At 46.2% G+C, this 25,290-nt stretch overlaps 1 protein-coding gene across 1 annotated transcript in view; it reads right to left on the minus strand.

The window, feature by feature from the left end:
- Positions 1-586: 586 nt before the first annotated feature.
- The window catches only part of ALDH5F1 (aldehyde dehydrogenase 5F1), a 148,479-nt gene continuing 123,775 nt past the window's right edge, over positions 587-25,290 (minus strand). Inside the window, exons 19-20 of the mRNA XM_086508591.1 lie at positions 1,081-1,158; positions 587-995 (exon numbers count right to left, since the gene is read on the minus strand). Coding sequence (XP_086364717.1) covers positions 957-995; positions 1,081-1,158 — 117 coding nt within the window. The 3' untranslated portion in view covers positions 587-956. The remainder of the gene's footprint in view (positions 996-1,080; positions 1,159-25,290) is intronic.

A 25,290-nucleotide genomic window follows, 5' to 3' on the forward strand; every position in this document is an offset into this window, starting at 1 on the left:
GACTATACCCTCAAGAGGTCTTTCTTGTGCTTAGTAACCATGGCCTTTTTAAGTCTCTCTTACTTTGGGCCCCTATAGAGAGATGCATTTTGAGGACCCACTTGAGAAACATAGGATTATGATAGCTCACATCAGCTACTGTAGCCATCTAATCAACTAGCCAGATATGAATATGAGATGGATAGATGATTGGCTTAACCATCTATCCATCTCATAGTCATAAGGTAGCAACATTCTGCTTAGGTAAACCATTCGTTAGGTTTTGCTTATTGTGCTTGCTTACATCTCATGCATGGCAATGGATGGCCAGCTTGCATTGCATTGACAGAAAAGCTACATGAACATGCTTGTTTGGTTCAAATTCAAGACTCAGCAGTACCTTTGAGAGAGATGGATGGCATATCATGGGATTTCAAAGAAGTTATAATCAGCTATGACAACTATACAAGCTGTAGTAGCTTCTCTTCCCTTTGGCATGTCAAATGTGGCCATTTGGGATATGCAGATTGTGTGAATATTCGCATTGGATCAAATAAATGGGCAAAACCCCTCCTTGCCATCATAAAGCCAAGCATCACATACTATATGCTTTTTCTAACATAGTTTGAATTATGGAAACCAAATTTGTCACTAAGATGGTAGGAGAAAGGATCTTCAATCCTATACCAATCGAGTCCACTCTCAAAATTACATTTGGGCATTAATAGGGCTATTTAAAACACAATCAAGAGAGGTAATGTTAACAATAGTGGCAAGTCAAAATCGATAGGAGGGGCTTCAATAAAGTGGTACCTAGTGGGCATTGCATAAAGAACATGGTAACAAAAAATAGAAATGATTTATGGGGGCACCTAAATCTGTTCTCGATGTCCTTTATCAACTGTATGCTCTATATGTGAGTCTTACAACTCGGTTTTTCTTGGTAACAACAAAAAGCCACCACCTCTTTTCTCTCTTTATGAATTTTGCATGTTACCAAGACATACATATTTCATCTGCCACAATTATCAAAAGAAAGATAACATAAGCATGAGCTTGATCTTAAAGAGCACTTGATAAGTAATGCAAATGGATACTCACTTCCAGGTACTCATCAATACCATATTTTGACCCCTCGCGCCCAAGGCCAGATTGCTTCACTCCACCAAAAGGAGCCACCTGCAGAAGTAGATAGTACATCAACCATATGCTTCTTTGCAGTAACTCCATTCTCTAGCAGAAATTACCATCCCATTCACATATGTTCTAGCAAGTAGATTCACATCATTCGCAAAAGTCAATCATTTGTGAAAGGGTTTAGATCAAATTATTATTTGATAAAAAGCTACCGATCGAGATTGTTACCTTACACTCGTAATGACCCCTCTACAAAGCTGCCAAATGACAACAGATCATATTCTATAAAAGAATTACCCAAATGTGCACTCCTTGGCTATCCTACTTTTGAGGAAATTCTCTCTAAATAATCCTACTATCCTTTCATGTATGGAGAAAAAGAAGGTCCAGATTGGTGAACCTAGGGCAGCAAGTAGACTCAGATTCCTGCCAGCTATCTTCTGAAGTGCACGTATACGGCACCTAACGGCAGGGTAGGTTTGCTGGCTCCGTGAAGTCTGTGGTTGGATGTATTAGAGCTGAGCATGCCTTTCTTTCCAAAGAAGAGGACGTATCTGAATGTAGAAGCCTAGTATGAGCATCACTGGAAGAGAGTAGAACAAGGGAGGTGCAGACGCCCGTTTGCACTGACCCTACCTCAACTAAGCATAGATAAGAATAGGTGCTTGTTCATGGCCGCAAATATGTAGAGTTTGCTAGCCATGGGGGAAGCCACTTTGCCTGTCATGGCCTTGGTTTACCTAGCCCTGTGCTTAGTAAAAATAACCCAGTGGTGCAGCCTGGTTGATTCACTGGCGCATGCGCAAGAGAGAGCAGCGTGATCAGTGCAAGACAGCAGCAAGAGAGAGGGTGTGCAAACGTTGCCATGGCGAAGAGCACATGAAGTCAAGCCACATAGAGAGAGAGAGAGAGAGAGAGAGAGAGAGAGAGAGAGAGAGAGAGAGAGAGAGAGAGAGAGAGAGAGAGAGAGAGACAAGTGAATCGGTGTGGATAGACCCTCTGAGGTGCGTACCTGCCCCACTACTAACCTGTATAATGCCATGACCCCCCAAATGACTCTGTGGGTACTGCCATCTCCTGTAATTTGTGCATCAATCTAGCTCTGGGCACTGTGTCAAATGCTTTGCGGAAATCCACAAAGCTAAAATAGATCCGTCTCCCACGCGATCTACCCTCCTCAATGATGGCTCTGAGTGTCAAGATATGGTCAAGAGTAGAAAAACCCCTCCTGAACCTTGCCTGCCCGGCTGCGCGTATCCCCTCCCTCTCTGCCCATCTAGTCAGCTGCTGCTCAACTTAGATGCGTACAACCGTGCCAATGTGTCCAATCATGATAGTGCGATAATTCCCAGGCTCCATAGGGTCTCCTGACTTGAAGATAGGTACAATAGTAGATAGGCTCCAAGTATCAGGCAAGCCCTCACACATGGCACGGTTCAACATCACTGCTAGAAGCTCTGATAGTAGATCTCTGGCATGCGTGAAATGCTCAGCCACTAAGCCATCATGATCGTATGCTCTCCCAGTCCTCATCCTGTCAATGGCCTTCCTCACCATGTCTGCGGTGAAAAAAGCACGTGTGTGGGCATGGATCGGGAGGGTCGGGAAGGGGAGGCTGCTCGGGAACTGTGTACAGAGATGATGCGTACTGGCCCCAGTCCTCTGTAGAAGTGATGGCGCGGCGCGGGGGGGGGGGGGGGGTGCTCCTGAAAGAGCTGCCATGTCTCACGTGAGTCCTGACTCAAGAATAGCTGATAGAGATCCTGCTCTAGGCGAGCCAAAATGCCCTCTTCTTCCGCCGCACTAGGCGTCGGAAGTCAATCTGTGACTGTCTGTGAGTGATGTCCCCCAAAAGCACCTCCCTCTGAAGTCTAGCTCTAGTGTCCCGGCATTCCTCATCATACCAACTGTTCTGGGGCATGCTCCCCGAGCGGCGTCTCTGCTCAGGCTGGGTATGTGGGTATGCCTCTGCTGCTGCATCATGTAGTGTCTGTGTCAATATAGTAGTAAGCTCCTCCAGAGGTCGCCCTCGCTCCTCTGTGCATAGGCGTCTGTAGATCCCATCTATGTATACAGAGTCCGTCTCCTGTGTGAAGGTGTAGCGAGTAGGGGCTGCTGTCCATAGCCTGTGTCCTACACTAAACTGAAAAGAGACGGTCAACGACACAAGAGCATGATCCACTGCCACACCAACAGGTCTGGGTCCAGCCGTGAGATCCTGGATACTAGAGATGAGGCTCGGCTGTGCCATGACATAATCCACTGTGCTGGCTCCATGTCTGTGTGGGAAGCATGTAAAACCCCTCGAAGCGGGAAATCTCTGTAGGCCATTCAAGATGGCCAATCCATGTGCAGTCCCCATGTCTATCAAGTGTCGTCCATACTCAGTGTGTTCTCCATCTTGTGATAGTCTGGATAGGCCTGTCTCTCCAGCATCCAGCTCTCTCAGCATCTCCTCTGAAGTATCATAAAATACTGTCTGATGATGGGCAGTCCTAGCATTGAAATCCCCTAGAATGATGATGTCAACATCTCTAGAGAACTCCCATATGTCATCATCCAAAATAGAGAAGGGGGTCTGTCCTCTGGGTGGTGCATACACTGACGTGCTCGGGGGAAAGTAGCAAATAGCAATGTGAAGATATCTGTTTGCCTCTGCTCTCAATCTCACCCACATGTATCTAGCTTGCTCATCTCTACGGGCTATATGTATCAATGGCTGCAACTCCTCCTTGAATAACACTGCCACTCCTCCTGATCCCCGCCCTCTGTGCTTTGATCGTGTCTACTGTCTATAGGCAGTCTCCCATCTATATCCACTAATGTGAGGCATAGACTGCCAAGGGGCCTGATGTGTCTCGAAGTAGAAGACGATGTCTTTCCCGTGAAACCATCCTAAAAGGCGCCCACATCAAGTCACATAGATCCATTACAATTCCAAGTGGCAACTTTGACTGTGGTCCCATGGGTCTCGCACCGTCATGTGGAGCGCTGCTCTACAATCACCACCCGGCCATCTCTGTAGAAGGCCGTCTTTCCCTTCTCCCTTGCTGCTTGAATCTCTGGCATTACCTCTCTCATATGCGCAAGCTGTGTGGGAGTGAGGTCATCTCCAAGGAATATGCCCGTTTTCTTTAGTGTAGGACGCTTCTTCAAGAAGTCCTTTGCCTCCATGGATGGGAAACGGATGATTAAAGCTCTCCCTTTTGAAGTCTCCCCATTGCCTTGTGTTTTCTTCCCCACCCTCCATGCATTTGTATGAGTAGCCTCACTACCCATCATGCGGAGAAGTTCTTCAACTTCCCCTTCCACATCATCTCGGTCTTTTAGACCGGTTACTCTTATATGCAAAGCTCTAGTTTTCCTTCGATGTTCTTCTTCTAGAGTCATGTTGATGATTATAGGAGTGGGGACAGATGTGGTTTCTTTCCCTTTCCCTTTCTTAGCGACTTCTATCCATTTCTTGGCCTCATCCGCCTTCTTTTGCATCTTCGTGATCACATCCATCCATGAAGACGTCTTTACCACCTTCTGTTTCTCCTCCTCTTTGATCATCTGTACCTGCTCCTTGATGACCTTGATTTCATCTATTACCGAAGGCTAGAATTCTGGAACCGGCCCGTGGGGCGGTAGGCGTTGGCTTTCACCCGAAATTCTTTACTTTAGACACACACACAGAGCACTTTGCAAAGGAAACCTGCGACGGGAATTAACACTTAATCACACACACGGCTCGGAAGCTAGAATGCTCCGAGCAAACACCGACAACCTGTAGGCCACAAAATTGGCGCCCCTTTCGGTATTTCTTTATTCTTTAGGAGGGTAAAGTACAAAGAAGAGTCTTGGGAATCCTTTGACTGTATCCCACTAGATACCGCCTGTCTTGGCCAAATTTCGGCAACATAACAACCCCAAAACTTGCGCGAAACCAATTCCCCTGCTGGAACTCGCTTCTACTGGCGTATACCCTCTAATTCCTGCCCAAAAACAGTAAATTCAGCACGCTGTATTTACTGGTTTTTGCCCTGTTTTCAGCCCCAAACAGTCCCCTAACTGTCCTCTGCCAGTGGGGCACGATTCCCAATGGTCCTGGCGTCCGTATGGCTGAAAAACAGTAAAATTACAGCGCATACACAGCGCTGATTTTGCACCTGTACGGTGAGGTTATGACCCTCACCCGTGCCTGCTTTGGAGCAGCAGCTAGCTACCCCTGTTCCTGCTCAAGGAGGCTCTTGCCTCAGCACAAAAGCATGAACCCACACAACTGTACATCAGTCAAATGAGTAGCCCTCTTGTGGGGCATCACATAACTGCACGTAGGGGAGAGAGAGAGCAGTGTGTAGTGTGCAGGGCATCACTCCTAGCACCACACTGTACATGAGAGGGAAAGGAAGCACTCCATAGCTCTTAACCTGACAAAATGCAAATGAAGGCCTTCCCAGCTTAGAAATTCAGCGCCCATTTTTCTGGAAGAGGCAAGTGCATGAGAATTTGCCACTTGGCGCATTTACAAGCATTTTCCCGTTTTGGGTTCGCCGCTTAAAAATATCCTGACCGGTTGCCCAGTTGACTTCGCGGCAGAGTTGTAAAATGTTCCCCTAGTCATACCGGAGGTAATGACGCGAACACATTTTACGGCCCAAAATAGCAGTTCCCTAAATTTTAGGAGATGCTTCCGTTGGGCTCCCACCGGTCATCTGACCATCTATCCTCATTGGGACCGCATCCAAAAGTGCAATGTGGCCCAACTGTCGGATACTTTCTCTTGGTGATCCCGCCTTGACTTTATGCCTTTATTGAGTTCACTTCCTAGTATCCACCAACTTGCTAAGTGCGACGGGGGGACCTATATGATCTTGCTCTGAGCCTAGACATCCTCTTACCATACGAATTCCAATGCCGACCACTTCCCGTCTGCGGGTGAATCTACCGTTCACATTGGCCATACAATGTCCGACCGTTTGCTACTTCAAAAAGAGGGTCTCAAAACAAATAAAATAAAATAAACCCCATTGGAAAGAAACCAACAACCAAGGTTAGCAGTTGCCACATCCTTGTGACATGGTTAATAACTGCCACGTCCTCGTGACATACCCCTCTCTTGAAATCACAAACGTCCTCGATTGCATACCATAAATACACGCCACTGATGATCTTGTGCTATTAACACTCTTTTATCATCGCATGTATCCGCAAGAAAGGTCGTAACATACATAGATACAAATGACTTAATGAGACCTTCATACTTTTGCCATTTCCATCTATGGCACTGAATTCATATGTACATTTGATGTACTAGCTCTATCATTACCCCTCTTTTGCACACGTTGGGTTGGGACATAAGTAGGCTGTAACCCAAAGGCTTCAAGGTAAAGCTGCAATACATTTGGTGACTCTGACAGTTCATGCTCTTCCATCCACTTTGCATCCATAGGCGGATAGTTCTTGAACTTCACCAAATAGCGTCTTGCAACTTGTCCTTTAACTTTTCTGTCCTTATGTGCCAAAACTTGCTCAGGTACCAGGGTCTCATCAAGTTCCTCAACTTCTGGCTGATCCTCAACTGGCATATCTTCTGGCACATCACCCACGAAGGGTCTTAGAAGACTCACGTGAAACGCATTATGAATCTTCCATGCATCAAGCAATTTCAGCCTGTAAGCCACATCACTGATCTTGTCAAGCACTTGAAAAGGCCCATAGTAACGCATGCTGAGCTTAGGAAACAGCCGTTCTTTGCCCTTCATCTTCTTTAACCTTGCCTTTTCGAGCCTCAAGAGAACCCAATCACCACGTGATAACAGCAATTCACGACGGTGACGATCAACAGCCTTTTTCTGCTTTGCCTGAGTCTTCTCCAAGGCAACTTTAATCTTCTTATACATCTCATCCATGTTCTCAACATATCGATCTACCTCAAAGATCTTGTCCTTTGTATGCAAAATGGGAGGAACCTTTTTGCCGCCTTCAACAATTTCAAAAGATGCTTTGCCAGTAGACGAATGCACCGTATTATTGTACGCATACTCAAGCATAGGCAAATACTGTTCCCACTTGCCCTTATTATCTGACACATAGCATTTCAGCAGATCCAAGACAGTAGAATTAGCCTCTTCTGATTGTCCATCAGTTTGTGGATGAAATGAAGACGAGAATTTGAGCGTAGTGCCCATGTTCTCAAACAATCCTCTCCAGAACAAACTGGTCATGCGAGGATCACGATCACTGATAATCGATTGTGGCATACCATGGTACTTAAACACATTTTACATGAACAAGCGTGCCATTTGATCAGATTTTATCTTCTTCCTGACAGGGATAAAATGGGCCTGCTTGTTGAACCTGCAGATAATGGTCCATATACCATCACTCCCTATTGGCGTCCTTGGGAGATCAAAGATAAAGTCCATAGCAATGCTTTCCCATGGCTTATCCGGAATCGGCAGTGGTTGTAACAACCCCGGTGCCTTTTGCCTGTCAAACTTGACCTTTTGGCAAACTATGCATGCTCGCACAAAGGCATCCACATCTCTCCTCAAGGTAGGCCAATAGAAGAATGTCTCTACCGCTTTAACTGTTGCATCAATGCCACGATGCCCTGCATACGGTGGGACATGACTCTCTTCCATGACCTTATGTTGCAGTTGCCTAGTGACACAAAGTCTGCCATGCATCATTATAAAACCATCTCTGAGGAGGTAATGCTCGTGATGTTGCCCCTCTTGTAACTGTTCAAAGATCCTTGCAAAATCTTCATCAGCAGTATACTGTTCCTTCATGTCATCTAACTCATGATGATAAGGAATTGACACAGCTGAAATCTGTGGCTTTCTTGATAACGCATCAGCCACAACATTCTTCTTGCCTTCCACATGCATAATCCGGAAGTGGAACATGGAAAGAATCTTTGCCCATCGCATATGCTTTTCGGATAACTTTGACTGTGTCAAGAAGTATCGCAAGGTCTGATGGTCTGTTTGGATAACAAAATCAGTACCTAAGAGGTAGTGCTTCCAGCTAGAAAGCGCATGAATCACGGCCAAGAGCTCTTTCTCATAGACTTGCATAGTCCTCTCTGGCCCTTGCAAAATTCCGCTTTCATAAGCTACTACCCGTCCGTCTTGCATTAGCACTGCTCCGATGCTACTGCCACACGCGTCACACTAGACCACAAATGATTTCCTGAGATCTGGCAAAACAATAACTGGATCTGAAGTCAACTTTTCCTTTAAGAGACTAAAATCTGAAATCTCTTTTTGGGTCCATCTGAAAGTGACCTCTTTCTTTTGCAAAGCGTGAAGAGGCGATGCTATCTCTGCAAAATTTATGATAAACCTTCTATAGTAGGAACACAATCCCAAGAAGCTTCTGACATCGTGCACAGTCTTCAAGTCTGGCCATGTCTTGATAGCTTCGACCTTTGCGGGATCCATTCTAACACCATCCTTTGAGACTATGTGGCCCAGAAAGTGGATCTCTTCGAGGAAGAATTCACTTTTCTTAGGATTGACAAGTAACCTGTGTGACTGCGCAGCTCTTCGAACACAATGGTCAAGTGACGCCTATGCTCCTCTTCATTCTTCGAATACACTATCATGTCATCGAAGAACGTCCCAACAAACTGTTGATGCGAGCGGAAAATTCGGTCCATCATTCTGTTGAACGTGGCAGAAGCATTTGTTAGCCCAAACGGCATCACTAGAAACTCATAAAGACCAAATGTCGTTCTAAACGCAATCTTGTGCACATCCTCTGGCCTTATATGAATCTGATGGTACCTACTCTTAAGGTCTATCCTGCTGAAAATTGCAGCACCCTCTAAACGATCGAGAATATCATCAATTCTAGGAATAGGGAACCTATTCTTGATGGTATTCTTATTCAACGCATGGTAATCAATACACATGCGCCATGAGCCATCCTTCTTCTGCACTAGAAGCACTGGGGAGCAAAAGGGTGAATAACTAGGCTAAATCAGCCCCTTCTCTCATAACTCCTCAACCTGGCCCATAATCTCTTTCTGCTGCGCCGCACTAACCCTGTAGGGAGGTCTATTTGGTGGGCTACACCCTGGCACCAAATCTATCCGATGGTCCTCGGGTCTCTCTGGCGGCAATTGCGACGGTAATGAATCAGAAAAACAGTCACTAAACTTTTGAAAAATTGCTGACCTTTCTTTATCTAACACAGATAAATTTGACTGATCACTATCTGAGACATCACGTGCAAAAATCAAGTACACAGAAAGATGATTCTTTATTACAGAAGTGATAGCAGAAGCAGATACAATAGGGACTGACTCCCCTTTAAGCTTTACATCCAAGATGTGAGTTTTGCCCCTATGCTGTACAGTGATGTTTTTGTTGTAGGCATCCAAGACTCCATGCACTCGGAACATCCACGGGATCCCCAACAAGGCGTCACAACCTTCCAGCGGCATGATGTAAAACTCTTCAGTGTCCACATACGACTGAATATGCAGACGCAGTTTTCCAATGATGGGAGTAGCACACTCTGAGTGGCCAAGACATGCCAACCCTACCTCTGCTGTGTACCCCATCTCTTCAGCTCTGATGCCCAGCTTCATAGCTAACTCTGGTGAGATAAAGTTGGCTTTGGCACCTGGATCAAAGAAGACGAGTGCCGTTTGATCCCTAACTTTACCCCATGCCCTGCATAACTCACTGGCATCTGTGCTGGGCCTGTCACCCACCATGTCTGGCACTAAACTTGCCGTGGGTTTAGGCTTCTTGCCTTTGTGGTCTTCTTTATCCTCTGAGTCAGCTGGCCTTTTCCTTTGTGGACAATTGATAGAAAAGTGACCAGGCTGCTCGCATATAAAGCATTTGTTCTCAGCCATTAGGATCTTCTTTTCCTCGAGCGACTTGCGCACAAAAGGCTTCCTTTTCTGTTTCTTTGCCTGCGCTCTAGAAGTCCCGGCTGAATCCTTGTCTTTGGTGGCCTTTTCTGACCCCTGTGACGCATGAGGAGCCGTTTTCACAAAGGGCTTCTTCGCTGAATTTTTCTTTTGCTGCCCTCCTTTGTCACTGCTCGGAAATCCACCGTCCTCTCCTTTCAACAAGGCATGACTAGTGTTCGCAACTTCCATAAGCTGAGTAAGGGTAGCCACTCTGTTCTTTGTACAGTAATCGCGAAGCCCTTTAGGCAGCCCACAACAGTACTCTTCTATCTGCTCTGTCAGTGGCACAAATCGGTAGGAGGTCACTGAGAGTAACGCTTTACAAAACCTCCTATTGTACTCCAGCAAGCTCTTGCACGAAGCTGAAGTAAGCTGGTGCCAATCTGTCATGAAGTCGGCTTCAAATTCATTTGACAGCCAAGCACATGCAAACATTTTCTTGAAGTAACCCCAAGTGGTGGGTGCCTGTCCTTGCATTAACAATGTCGTCCACCATGTAAGCGCATTGTCCTTTAAGAAAGTGGCAGCTTTCCTGATCTTCGAGGCCTCTGTAAAATTCCCTCCCGCATAAGCTGTATCAAACTGCTGGAGGAAAGTGAGGGCCTTTGTCTTATCCTCGAAACCACTGAAGGTACTGAACTTTACCGTTGCACCACCTTCTTTGTAAGCCTTCGGCTTCTCTAGTGCCCCCAAGTTGTCATACGGAATGGTCTGCAACATGGGCACTGTAGTAGGCATGATCGGCACGTTTTGGCCATTCACATTTTGCGTCAGAGGTGCGATATCTGGTTGCTGTCAAGAAAAACCAGCCATGCCAAAATGACCCTGTGGCACCCCAAACTGGCCCTGGTTGCAGTGGAAACCTTGCTGCATGCCGATACTACCATACATGGGGTTTGGCATGATGCCTTGCATACCCCCAAACACTGTTCCTGGCATGTACGGCTGACTTCCAGGTGCATAACCAGCCATACTTTGGAACACTGATCCACCCCCGAAATACCCAGGATGTACCGTGGGTGGTGGAAAAACTGAGTGCATTGCCTGGTATCCAGCTCCCTGTCCATTCAAGACAGCATGCTGGCTCTGAAAGGTGGCGGGCTGAACTCGCATAACCTGTGGAATAGGCGTTCTAGCCACTTGTTCAAGCACGGGAGGAACCTGCTTTGGAGCCCCCGACTCCGCAACATGCGAGCGTTCCCTTTCCTCCTGCGCCACATGAAGTACCTGGGCTTGAGCATAAACAAGCTCCGTACGCGGCGTAGGTTGCCTATTTTGTTGTTGCACTGGTGGCGCTTGCAAGAATTCCATAAACCTCGGATTCTGCACCAGCTGCGAAAAGACGTTCACCGCGGCAACTAACTGAGTCTTGAACGCATCATCCTCAAGTTGCCCAGTCATAAAGCCCTGTACTACTGGAGGGACATTCACATTGACAGGAGGTACAGACTGACGTGGCTGTGAGCTCTCGCCAATCTCAAAAACCATAGGAATCTCCTGCCTGTCCTTTGAAGAGGAACCCTCTTCCATAATTCCCTTCCCCTTGTCGGCCATAGTGTAATCCCCGCATTCCTGCACTCTGTGTCTTTACCCTAAACAATCCAGGCTCACTCTTTAAGGAAAAAGTGACTAATATCCCGGCAATGGAACCATGGAACCGGCCCGTGGGACGGTAGGCGTTGGCTTTCACCCGAAATTCCTTACTTTAGACACACACACAGAGAACTTTGCAAAGGAAACCTGTGACGGGAATTAACACTTAATCACACACACGGCTCGGAAGCTAGAATGCTCCGAGCAAACACCGACAACCTGTAGGCCCCAAAATTGGTGCCCCTTTCGGTATTTCTTTATTCTTTAGGAGGGTAAAGTACAAAGAAGAGTCTTGGAAATCCTTTGACTGTATCCCACTAGATACCGCCTGTCTTGGCCAAATTTCGGCAACATAACAGCCCCAAAACTTGCGCGAAACCAATTCCCCTGCTGGAACTCGCTTCTACTGGCGTATACCCTCTAATTCCTGCCCAAAAACAGTAAATTCAGCACGCTGTATTTACTGGTTTTTGCCCTGTTTTCAGCCCCAAACAGTCCCCTAACTGTCCTCTGCCAGTGGGGCACGATTCCCAATGGTCCTGGCGTCCGTATGGCTGAAAAACAGTAAAATTACAGCGCATACACAGCGCTGATTTTGCACCTGTACGGTGAGGTTATGACCCTCACCCGTGCCTGCTTTGGAGCAGCAGCTAGCTACCCCTGTTCCTGCTCAAGGAGGCTCTTGCCTCAGCACAAAAGCATGAACCCACACAACTGTACATCAGTCAAATGAGTAGCCCTCTTGTGGGGCATCACATAACTGCACGTAGGAGAGAGAGAGAGCAGTGTGTGGTGTGCAGGGCATCACTCCTAGCACCACACTGTACATGAGAGGGAAAGGAAGCACTCCATAGTTCTTAACCTGACAAAATGCAAATGAAGGCCTTCCCAGCTTAAAAATTCAGCGCCCATTTTTCTGGAAGAGGCAAGTGCATGAGAATTTGCCACTTGGCACATTTACAAGCATTTTCCCGTTTCGGGTTCGCCGCTTAAAAATATCCTGACCGGTTGCCCAGTTGACTTCGCGGCAGAGTTGTAAAATGTTCCCCTAGTCATACCGGAGGTAATGACGCGAACACATTTCACGGCCCAAAATAGCAGTTCCCTAAATTTTAGGAGATGCTTCCGTTGGGCTCCCACTGGTCATCTGACCATCTATCCTCATTGGGACCGCATCCAAAAGTGCAATGTGGCCCAACTGTCGGATACTTTCGGTTGGTGATCCCACCTTGACTTTATGCCTTTATTGAGTTCACTTCCTAGTATCCACCAACTTGCTAAGTGCGACGGGGGGACCTATATGATCTTGCTATGAGCCTAGACATCCTCTTACCATACGAATTCCAATGCCAACCACTTCCCGTCTGCGGGTGAATCTACCGTTCACATTGGCCATACAATGTCCGACCGTTTGCTACTTCAAAAAGAGGGTCTCAAAACAAATAAAATAAAATAAACCCCATTGGAAAGAAACCAACAATCAAGGCTAGCAGTTGCCACATCCTTGTGACATGGTTAATAACTGCCACGTCCTCGTGACAAATTCCCCTTCCTCTAGTCCACTGCTTGCTCTATCAGCAAGTTCTCGCTTGAGAGCTGAGACCTCTTCTTTAAGTGCTTTGGAGTCCGCCTTAAGTGCTTGTAGCTCTGCGTGCAGGTCCTCTTTCTCTTTCTTCCACTGCACACCTTCGTTGAGAAACATTTGAAGAAGGTTGGCCTTCTCTTTCCACCATCCCTCCATATTTGCTTTCCAGCCTTTCATCTCGCTCTCCATTTGTGTAATCTGCTTGTTTGTAAGCACAAAGGTTGCCTTCGGATGGGGCTTACACACTGGCGAAGCACTCATGACCTCCATTAAAAACACAATCTGCAATTCTGCCAGGGCAACCCACTATGTCCACATAACACATACATCCCTGTCCCGCATAATGTATACATATGTTTTCCCCAAATCAATCATACATTCTTGATATTTGCTTTTCTGATCTGCTAGTTTTTGTCAGAGCTGTTCTGTGTTTGTAAATCTGCAAGTCGTAGCAATTTCTGCCCAAAAAATCCTTGCGATTTCTGCCTTTTGTAAACCTGCAAGTCCTTGCAATCTCTTTCAAAAATCTCCAAACTGAAATTTTTTGGGAATTTCCTGTTTTTTGGAGAGAGAGAGAGAGAGAGAGAGAGAGAGAGAGAGAGAGAGAGAGAGCTTCGACTTTTCCCCTTGGTCAATTCTTGCTCCATGGCGACTACCATACCTGCTCGGATCGTCACGACAACTGCCCACACACGCTTCACTTGGACATATGAACTAACTATGGACGCCCTAGCTAGTATTGAAACGGCCACTCGACACTATCTAGGCGGACTCTTGGTTGGGTGCTAGGGTTCTCCCCATCCCATGGCAGAGTTTGTGAGTGGCTTTAGTCTGCACTTAGTGGCTTTGAGGGCAACATCCTCGAGCTCATCATGATGCACCGAGGCATCTTTTAGGTGCAGCTCTCCGACGAGCGCTATTCCAAATCTCTCTACAATGGCTCTACTATTGTGGCTTGGACCCGGCTGTTGGACTATAATGGAGTCAGATATTCTGATGACGATGGAATAGAGTATGGAGTTGTATTTGACCCCTACATCGTTAATAAGTGGGGCATAACGGGCACCAAGGCCAAGATAGATGAGAACGAGAAGAGAAACCTCATCTAGTCCACAAACCAAATGTTAAGCTCATCAAGACCAAATGAGGCCGTCAGGAGGCCCTTGGCAACCTTCGACCAGATGGATCTTTACAGAGTTGCGCCGAGTTGGTTTGAGCAAGAGACTGGAGGACCGATTCGCTGTGAGTTTGCTTCGTTCTTGGGAGCTCTTACGGCGTGGCCTAGAACAGAGACAGCCGACATGCACGGAGGAGCGCCTACGACAGCCCCTCGTCTGGAACCCCATGGTTAGCACTCAGAGAGGCCACTTGGTTGGGAGTAGGCCTCATGTTTCTTGGGGTTCCATGGCAGCAGGTCCAGCGCGCTCTCTAGGTGACTGGCTAGAGTTCACAGGTTTGTCAGAGGAGGTGCAGGCTGTCCAGCTACAGGGCATCAGAGGGGTTCAGAGCATGTGTCAGGACATCTCAGAGTTAGTTCCAGCTGAGTGGCTCACGCCTCTCGAGCCAGTAGCACCCCGATGGATGGGAGCCTTCACACGGCTGGAGGTTCTCATCTCAGTCAGGGCTTGTTCAGAGACTGTCCGAGCCCTGTTCTTCGAGCTCGAGGGTGGGGGACGATTACAGCGAGTTGCAGTAGAGGCCCCGCAGGTAGCAGAGTGCTGTTTCCAGAGGATCCGAGTTGTGGGCATCTGTGGGAGGACATGCGTCATAGACCCTGACCCAGCAGCTCTTAAGACAGGAGACTGGAGGCTATGGGCTTGGGAGTGCTGTCCACTGGCACGAGTACAGTGGGATCCTGGTGAGTGGCTATGGAGGGACCCCTTCTCTTCTGCAGACCGCCTAGGAGTCCCTTTCTTTCAGTACACTGTTCAGCTTGGACGTCATATACTTGCAGCGCAAAGAGAGGCCCGCCCCGCTGCAGCACGTCATTGGCAGGAGGAGGGCCTCAGAGTTGAGTTCTTGGCAGCTTTTTGGCAGAGGCTGTGGGACTCCAGATAGCCGAGACGCGTCACTTTGTTGCAGTGGTTGATTGCACACAGAGCCACAGCAGTTGGGAGACAGAGCCACAACAGTTGGGAGCGGGAGCTGGCTTGTGCAAAGTGGTCTCTCGGCCGCATGTATAGCCTGTGACCAGTTGGTGGAGAGTCAGCGTCACTGTCTTTGGGACTGTCCCTCGGCCCAACAGGTGTGGCTACGAGTTCTTCGGCTGATGCCTGCCCTCTCCACGGCTCGACAGTACACTTGGGGGGCAGCGGCTTGGTCCACCCTCACGGGCCCGGCACTTCAGTTTGAGATATCTTCCACCAGCAGGATGATAGTGATACAGGGGGGGCGACCTACACTCCAGCCTGCTACAGATCTTACTCCACAGGAGTGGAGCAGTGAGAGAGAGGAGTGTTGGGAGCTCATCAGCGGCTTAGCTCTTTGGTTCATCTAGCGGGCCCGCTGTTTCCACATCTTTGAGGCTCGCATTGTGCCACCAGCAGAGACTGTTCGTGACTTTTGGCTAGAGTTGATCCATACTCTCAGAGGACAGCTTGAGGGACTACAGGGCAGCTCCGACCGCATGCATGAGCGCCGAGAGGCTTTCCTTCGACTCTGGCACCCTGGGCCTTTCTACACCATGGTCCAGGGGGTGCTCAGATGGCACTACTGTCCACCTGTGTGGCTCTTCCCTCCTCCCATCTCTTGATTTAGCCCCATTGTATATATGCTGTTTTTTCATTGGGAGAGTCTCCCCATCATGCTTGTTGTAGCCCTCTCCTGCAGAGGTGGATGTAGCCCTATGGGCAGTTTTCATTAACTAATAGAAGGATCTTTTTCTCGGAAAAAAAAAAAGACCAAATGAGGCCATGAGAGTTCAAATAGACTATGTCTATATGGGCCTTTATATCAACACAACTTCTTCAGGTTCTTAGAACCCAACCCCAAGGAACTTTTGGACCATAGAAACTTGTACGTATTTGCATACATAGATGCCCTAGAATTGCAAGTCTATTGTTGGTGGACAAGTATGGGAGGCAGTACAGTACGGCTGAAAAGAGTAATCGACAAGGGTTAGAAGGTCTAACTATGAGAAGAGTGGGGTTCAATTTATCCCCATGCTTGTGTGGAAAGCATGTGAAACCCGCCACTCTAGGAAAACGCCGTAAGCCATTAAGTATGGCCAGACCATGCCTAGTCGCCATCTCTATGAGATGTCCCCCATACTCTGTCTGCTCTTTGTCCTGTGAATGTCTATCAAGCCCCAAATCTCCTACATCCAGCTCTCTAAGCATCTCCCTTGAAGTGTCATAGAAGATTGTTTGAGCATTCTCAATCCGAGCATTGAAGTCTTCTAGGAGGATGATGTCACCATCTTTGAAATACTCCCATTTGTCATCGCCTAGGACAGAGAAAGGTGACTTCCCTCTAGGCCCAGCATAGACTGATGTACTGATGTACTGAAAGAAAGTAGCATATGGCAATGTATAAAAATCGTCCTATGTTGGCCCTCAGCCTCACCAACATGAACATGTATCTAGCATGATCATCTTCGTACAATGTATAGAAGTGGTTGTAGCTCCTCTCTGAATAATACAGCTACTCCCTCCATCCTCTACTCCCATGCTCAGATCACATGTCGGTCCAACAAGCTGTTTCCCATCTATATCCCGTCACATGTGGCATCATTTGTCTAGGGGCATGATGAGTCTCTGAGAAGAATATAATGTCCCTCTCCCCAAAGCTATCCTCAAAGGCGCCCACATCCAACCTATAAGATCATTACAATTCCAGGCTGCCATTTTCAGTATGGTCCCATAGGTCTTACTGATGAGCGCGCGGCGGTGTGTGCAAGTGATAGAGCACGCGAAGATGTGCAGGCCTTGAGGCTTGAAGCGGAGGCACTATGCTGCAGAAGGAAAGCGCTAGCAGAACGAAGAGGAAGAGAGAGAGAGCTCACGTTCTTGGGGAAAATTCAATAAGTGAGTTTTGGGTTTTCCCACTTTTATTATAAGTGACCTTTAAAAAATGTATCCAGGTTCAATACGAACCTGGACAAAGTATAAAAATGTACAAAAAGGGGTTATTTACGCCTTTAACCCAACAACCTCCCACTTAAAGGCATAAATGACGCCTTTAAGTTAACCAACTCCCACCAGCTATATGCAATGCTCATATTGAGCCTTAGCAAGACTCTTGGTGAGAACATCTGCAGGGTTATCCTGTGAGTGAATCTTAGTCAAGGTGACTAGACCATCCTCCAATACCTGTCGTATGAAGTGGTATTGCACATCAATGTGCTTTGTCCGTGCATGAAACATGGCATTCTTGGTCAAATAGACAGCACTCTGGCTATCACATCCCAAGACAGGAGTACTAGCAGGCATACCAAGCTCTTTGATAAGTTTGCCCAACCATATGGCCTCTTTAGAAGCCTCAGTGGCTGAAATATATTCAACCTCAGTAGTACTCAATGCCACAATTTTCTGCAGTCGTGAACACCAAGAGACAGCACCACCAACAATAGCAAACACATAGCCACTAGTGGACTTCCTGGTATCCAGTTCACTTGCCATATTTGCATCGCAATAGCCCTGCAACTTCAGGTCACTTTTGCCATAGCATATACACCTAGATTGTGTATCTGACAAGTATCTCAGAATGTATTTCACAGCTTCCCAATGTGCTTTGTCGGGATTGGACATGTATCTACTAACAACTCCCACCGAATGGGTAATGTCAGGACGAGTGGCAACCATAGCATACATAAGAGAACCACAAGCTGATGCATAAGGGATTCCCTTCATAGCATTCACTGCCATGTCATCCTTTGGGCAATCGGCTTTGCTAAGTTTTGGTTTTGTGTGTGGAGGTAAAGGTACTCCAAGTGACTTAGCTTCAGCCATGTTAAACCTGTCAAGTACTTTAGCAATGTACTTTTCTTGAGATAAGAAGAGCAATTTCAGCTTTCTATCTCTCTTGATTCTCATGCCCAAGATGTGCTCAGCATCACCTAAATCCTTCAGTGCAAAAGCTGAATTCAGCTGACATTTAAGAGCATCAATGGTAGACTTATGCTTCCCAGCAATCAACATATCATCTACATATAGCACAAGGATTATAGGACTTCCATCATTATCCTTCTTTGTATACAAACAATGGTCTGAATGGCTGCGTTTAAAGCCTTGAGACAGCATAAAAGTATCAAACTTTTTGTACCACTGGCGTGATGACTGCCTCAAACCATACAGTGCCCTTCTTAGTTTGCATACAAGTTCCTTTCTATCAGGAACTACAAAACCCTCAGGTTGCTTCATGTAGATATCTTCATCAATGTCACCATGAAGAACAGCTGTTTTTACATCCATTTGATTCAATTCTAAGTCAAGCACTACAACGAGAGCAAAAAGGACACGCAATGTCGTAAGCTTTACAACAGGAGAAAAGATCTCTTGAAAGTCAATCCCCTCTTTCTGTGCATACCCTTTGGCAACTAACCTTGCTTTATACTTAGGCTTTCCATCAACACATTTGACCTTGTAAACCCATTTGTTAGGAAGAGCCTTTCTTCCTTTAGGCAATGGCACAAGATCCCAAGTATTGTTTTCATGCAAAGATTTGATTTCCTCTTGCATCGCAAGCTCCCACTTACTGCTTAACTCACATGATTTTGCCTCTTTATATGTAAGAGGCTCACCCTCATCTGTCAACATAACATGATGCAAAGAGGGGTCAAAGCACTATATCAACCTTCTGACACGAGTAGACCTGCGTACCCAATGATCTACATTCTCAGGCACAGGTTCTATATCAGGAGGCAACTCATTTTCAGCACGCTCATGCTGCTGAAAATCATTTTCAGCCATGACAGGTGGCTGTCCATCCTCATTTGGAGCATCTAAATCATGTCCTACCTCTTCTGGCTCAAGGTTAACCGGCTGATTATCAATTTCAGCTTGCGGTAATGCATCCTGAGGCTCTTTTTCAACATCAATAGGTGACAAGGAGGCTGAAATTTGACCGATTTCTTGTCAATTTCATAAGATGTAGCATTTTTCAGCAATTTAGCCTCATTGAACAGTACATCTCGATTGCATACAACCCTCTTAAACTGAGGCAACCATATCCTGTAGCCCATTTCACCCTCTTCCCCATAACCTAGGAAGAGTCCTTGGATGGACTTGGCATCTAGCTTTGTCCTCAAGTCATTACGAACATGGACAAAAGCCTCGCAGCCAAACACTCTCAAATGATCATAATAAGAGGCAGGTTTGCCAAACCAAACCTCCTCTGGAATGTCATTTTTTAGTGTACTGTTAGGAGAGCGATTACATACATGAATTGCAGTTTTCAAAGCCTCTCCCCAAAACCCATGAGGGAGATTAGCCGTGGACAACATGCAACGCACTCTCTCACATAAAGTACGGTTATACCTCTCAGCCACACCATTAGAAGATGGATTATAAGGGGCTGTCAACTCCCTTTTAATCCCATATTCTTCGCAATAACACTGAAATTCAGCAGACGTGTACTCCCCCCCATTGTCAGATCTCAGACATTTAAGCTTACTACCCTTTTGCGTGGTCACAAAAGCATGAAACCTCTTAAATGCATTAAATGTCTCACTCTTATTCTTTAACAAATATGCCCAGCCTTTCCTAGTGCAATCATCAATGAACGTAACAAAGTATGATGCACCACCAAAAGACTTAACAGGCATTGAACATACATCGGAGTGAATTAAATCAAGAGCATTAGCTTTGCGCGAGACACCAGAATAATAAGAAGACTTCTTTTGTTTACCATACAAACAGTCATTACAAAAATCTAACTTGGTGCCCTTTACATCAACCCTCTTCAAAGAGGAGAGCACATCAAGTCCCTTCTGGCTCATATGGCCAAGTCTTTTGTGCCACAACTCCAAATGAGAAGCAACTTCGGCCACTGCAAGAAACTTACCAGGCAAAGCTTTGCCATGTAAATAGTACAATGTACCACTCTTGCATCCCTTGACAATGAGCATTGATCCCTTAAGCAACTTCCATGAACCCCCAGCAAAAATGGTTGTATAACCCTGTGCATCCATCTGGCCAACAGACAATAGACTCTTCTTGATGCCTGGTATATACCTTACATCTTTAAGCATAAACTCTTGGCCATTGTTTAATGCCAAGCGCACAGTGCCCATTCCTTCAATGTCACAAGCATGGTTATCCCCAAGGTAAACCTTGCCATACTTGACAGCATGATAAGAAGCAAAACACTCCACAGATAGAGTCACATGAAATGAGGCACCCGAGTCTACTATCCAAGACTGTGTAAGGCAATCATTTGCACTTAGCAATGCATCAATGACATCTCTACGTGAGATAAGCATGTCTTCTGTATTTGCTACAACAAAATCTGAGGGGCATGAAGCTGCAACCAAGATCTCCTCACTGTCGGATAACTCTGTGATAACCACACTAGAGGATACATTGACAGTCTCCGAATCCTTGGAGGAGGTACCTACTGATTTTTTCCCTTTCTTATCCTCTGTCTTCTTCTTCTCCCGTGATTCCTTCTTTCTTTCCTGCTCTTTCTTGAAATAGCTGCAATCTGGCTTCTTATGGCCTTTTCTGCCACACTGGTAACAAGTCACATCCTTATCCCTAGACTTGCTTTTGCTCCTGTTTTGAGTCTTGGTACCTGTATTTTGCTTTTGACTTCTGCCTCTCGCATTGTAAGCAGAACTGCCACCTTCCCCACCACTAGACTTGCGTCTAATTTCCTCATTTAAGATGGAGCCTCGCACTCCATCATATGTGAGGTTGGGGCTATTACTCTAAGAAACCACAAGCGTTTCCCAAGAGTCTGGCAAAGTCATCAACAAAAATATGGCTTTCAACTTGTCATCAAAAGGTTAAAGCCCAGTATCCTGTAGCTGGCTCATAACACTGGTGAAAGCACTTAAGTGCTCAGAAGCCGACTTGGCTTCGTCAAGCATCATGTTCACCAGTTTGCGCATCAAATGCACCTCATTCACAGGGGTGGCATTCTCATAAGTGGCCTTCAACTTATGCCAAATTGCATGTGCAGTGTCCAAGCCCTTTATGTCCACCAGAATGTCATCGGTCACAGCCATTTTGATATAGGCCTTTGCCCTCTTGTTGAGCTTGGCCCAATCCTCATCCGGCATATCCTCAGGCTTTACAGCCAAAAGGGCGTCCTCACAATCCTTGAGGAACAAAATCCCCTGCATCCTGTCCTGCCATAGGTCGAAACCTGTACTGTCAAATCGCTTGATTTCCATCAAGCTCTTGGCATCAGACGACGAGGAAGTAGAGACCATTTGCACGGATAAAAATGCAACAGAAAGTGTCTACACAAAATCTGAAAATTTTCAGTGATCACAATGTACCGCACGTTGCATACAATGTGTTGAAAATTTCAGCAATTAACAAGTATCCCCAATGCGTACTTGCATAAACCCACAAAACGCGTACATAAACCTCAATTTGTGTACATAAAAACAGTCCAATTCTGAATTTTCTGCAAATTTACTGTTTTGGCGCATCAATTTGCATCAAATGGACCTGTTTTGAGAGGGAAAAGCAAGGGACATTCACGGGAATCGATTTAGAACACATGCGTTTTGTTGCTTTGACCTGTAATTTTCTGGTTTTTACCTGTTTTGACCTAATTTCAGCCTGTTTTAGGCTGTTTTGGAAACCCTGATCACCCTTGGTGACACCGGAAGCAAGGGGCTTCGCGATGAAAGCGGAAATTTGACGCGAGAGAAGCCTTTCGCCTGCTGTCCAGCCACCTACGCAAAGCTTCTGAAACCCTAATCTGGCTCTCATACCGGTTGATGAGCGCGCGGCAGTGTGTGCAAGTGATAGAGCACGCGAAGATGTGCAGGCCTTGAAGCTTGAAGCGGAGGCACTACTCTGCAGAAGGGAAGCGCTAGCAGAACGAAGAGGGAGAGAGAGAGAGCTCACGTTTTTTGGGAAAAACTCAATAAGTGAGTTTTGGGTTTTCCCACTTTTATTATAAGTGACCTTTAAAAAATGTGTCCAGGTTCAATATGAACCTGGACAAAGTATAAAAATGTACAAAAAGGGGTTATTTAGGCCTTTAACCCAACATCTTACACCGTCATGTAGAGAGTTGCTCTACAATCACCATCCGACCATCTCTATAGAAGGCAATCTTTCCCTTCTCCCTTGCTGCTGTAATCTCTGACATCACCTCTCTCATGTGAGCCATTTGCAAGAGTGTGACAAAATCACCGGGAAAAATCCCAGTCTTCTTGGCCTCTTCTTCAAGAACTCCTCCTCTTCCAAGGAGGGGAAACGTAGTATGGATGCTTTGTCCTTTTAGGACTCTCCCGAGACTTCACTCCTCCTACCCACCCTCCATGCCTTAGTGTGTAAAGGCTTTTCTATCCCCATCATGGATATGAGGCTTATGACCTCTTTTTCAACATTGTTGACATTCTTGCGGCTGGTGACCTCACATGTAAGGCAAGTACCTGCCTACCCACCCTCCATGCCTTTGTGTGTAAAGGCTTTTCCATCCCCATCATGGAGGCTTATGACCTCTTTTTCAACATTGTTGACATCCTTGAGGCCGGTGAACCTCACATGTAAAGCATACCCGCATTTTTTGCTCTTTTTTGAGGGTCATGTTAATGAGGGTAGGTGTAGAAGAAGCCTCTTTACCTGTCCCTTTCTTGGCGACCTCGATCCACTTCTTGACCTCCTCCTCTTTCTTTTGTTTTGTGTCTTGGTGATGACCTCGGCCCAAGATGACTTCTTTACCTTTATGTCTCAAGGCTCTTCCACGCCATACTTGAAGGAACAAAAAAACGAGGCAAAAAAAGCCAAAAAAAAAATCGCCAAACTCCAGAAGCCAAAAAAATTTGCCAAACCTGGTATTAAAAGCACCGCTATGGAAAGCACCGCTATTAATAAACGCGTGTACGCTGCTCTTCGTCAGATACCTATAGCTTCTCTGCTTTGAATTATGACAGTGTCCTCTAGGTCTCCTTGGACCTCTGCCCACCTGGCTTGTCTTGCTCTCGGGGTTTCTAACTTTGCAAGATTAACCAGATGTATATTCGAATTTTTTGAATCTTGGGCTCACTCGAGTTAAATGGGGTACCTTGGATTGTCTATCATGGTTGTTGGACTTTCATCCCCTACTCTAGATTGCGTTCTGCTTTGTGATTCAAACTTGAATGCAGAAGCCTATCCCTATTACTTTCTCTTACAGTCATGTCGACTGATTTTCAGGAGCTCATAATGTTGTCCCTTTTCATTTTGTTCCTAGGATGAGACAGGAGTTTGCAAGAATTAACTTCAAGAGACTGCCCAAAGGGCTGGTCTCTCACTACCTGTCTACACCACCATTAGGTCTGGGCCTAAACACCTCCCACTGTTCAAGTGCATCGTCGAGATTGGTGCTGGGCACTTCAAAGGTGAGCCTGCCAAAACAAAGAAGCAGGCTGAGAAAAACGCAGCTACTGCAGCACGGTCTGCACTCAATCAATGTGAGTGATGAACCTAGAAAATTTTCGTTGAACTCTTTGATGGCTGGCTGTCTAGTATGTGATATTGCCTGTTTTCAGTGTGTGCGCGCAATTTTGGTTGAATGTGTAGTTAGAAGGAATTTGGTCTTACTTGAGAGTTCTGGACAAAAGTTTGGCATTTCTTGGCTACTGCAACTTTTACTCATCTCGACAGTTCTCTTTTTGCAGAGAGAGAGAGAGAAGAAGAAGCAGAAGAAGAGTAAGACCAATGACCTATGAGACCAATTTGTTACAAAATAGTGAATCTAATACCATGTCTGGGTACAAAAGAGCTAGAACAAAGATATACTACTAGAATCCATCCTCATCTGCACTCTGGATGTCAAGAGAGTATGGCTCGAATCCTCTACTGTAGTCTCCGTCGATGTTGTGTCGCCCCTCTCCTCAATCATGGCCGCGTGGATCTCCGTAACTCCAATGCTCAGTCGATGAGAGTGCCGGTATGGTCGAATGAGTGAGGGCCGAGCTCTGCAGTGATGGCTGCTCCTCTCGCTGTCCCACATCTAGTGAAAAGAAATCTGTAATCTTATCTCTGGGACTCTCTCTCTCTCGATCTCTCCCTAGTAAAGTGTCTCTATACTTGTGTAACTCAAGTAGATATAGCCCAAGACATCTCTGATCCTCATAACTCATGACCCTAGAGAAAGGACCGAAACCCTCGCTGAATAAGCAGTGGAAAAGGCCTCGTATCTCATAGTACACTGTGCAATTACATATGTAATGTAGCTCTGTCTCTGGCTCTAGCTGGCATAAGCGGCATATCCTGTTGTGGAAATTCACAAAGCTACAATAAATCCGTCTCCCATTTGACCTACCCTCCTAAATGATGGCTTTGAGTGTCAGAATATAATCAAGAGTGGAGAAACCATAGTTACACGGAATGGCCACTTTCATGTCCTCGTTCCCCGTTCCCATCCCAATTTCCCGTTCCGGATCCCTGTTCCGTGTTTCAAACGTGAGTATCCGAAACAGGGAATGGCATTTCATGCATGTTGCCGTTCCCCATTCCGATTTCCCATTCCGGGTAACTATGGGAGAAACCCCTCCTAAAACTGGCCTAGCCCTTTGCTCGTACACCCTCACCCTCTGCCCAATTACTCAATTGCTGCTCAAGAATGGATGCATACAACCGTGCCAATGTGTGCCCAACCATAATAGTGCGGTAATTCCCAGGCTCTGTAGGATCACCTGCTTTGAAGATAGGCACAATAGTAGACAACCTCCAAGTCTCAGGTAGCCCCTCACACATAGCAAGATTGAACAACACTGCAAGAACCTCTACCAGCATATCCTAGCATGTATGAGAGAGAGAGAGAGAGACAGAGAGAGAGAGAGAGATGAAATGAAATGTTATATTAAAGTCTTCAAAAGGCCAAAATGACCTATGAGACCAAAAGGTTACAACCATGTGTGACTCTAGTACAGTGTCAGGGGAACATAAAGATAAAAACAAATGAGGGT

Source organism: Adiantum capillus-veneris, chromosome 3 (assembly GCF_014529385.1).
Source record: "Adiantum capillus-veneris isolate H3 chromosome 3, ASM1452938v2, whole genome shotgun sequence".
Lineage (NCBI taxonomy): Eukaryota > Viridiplantae > Streptophyta > Polypodiopsida > Polypodiales > Pteridaceae > Adiantum > Adiantum capillus-veneris.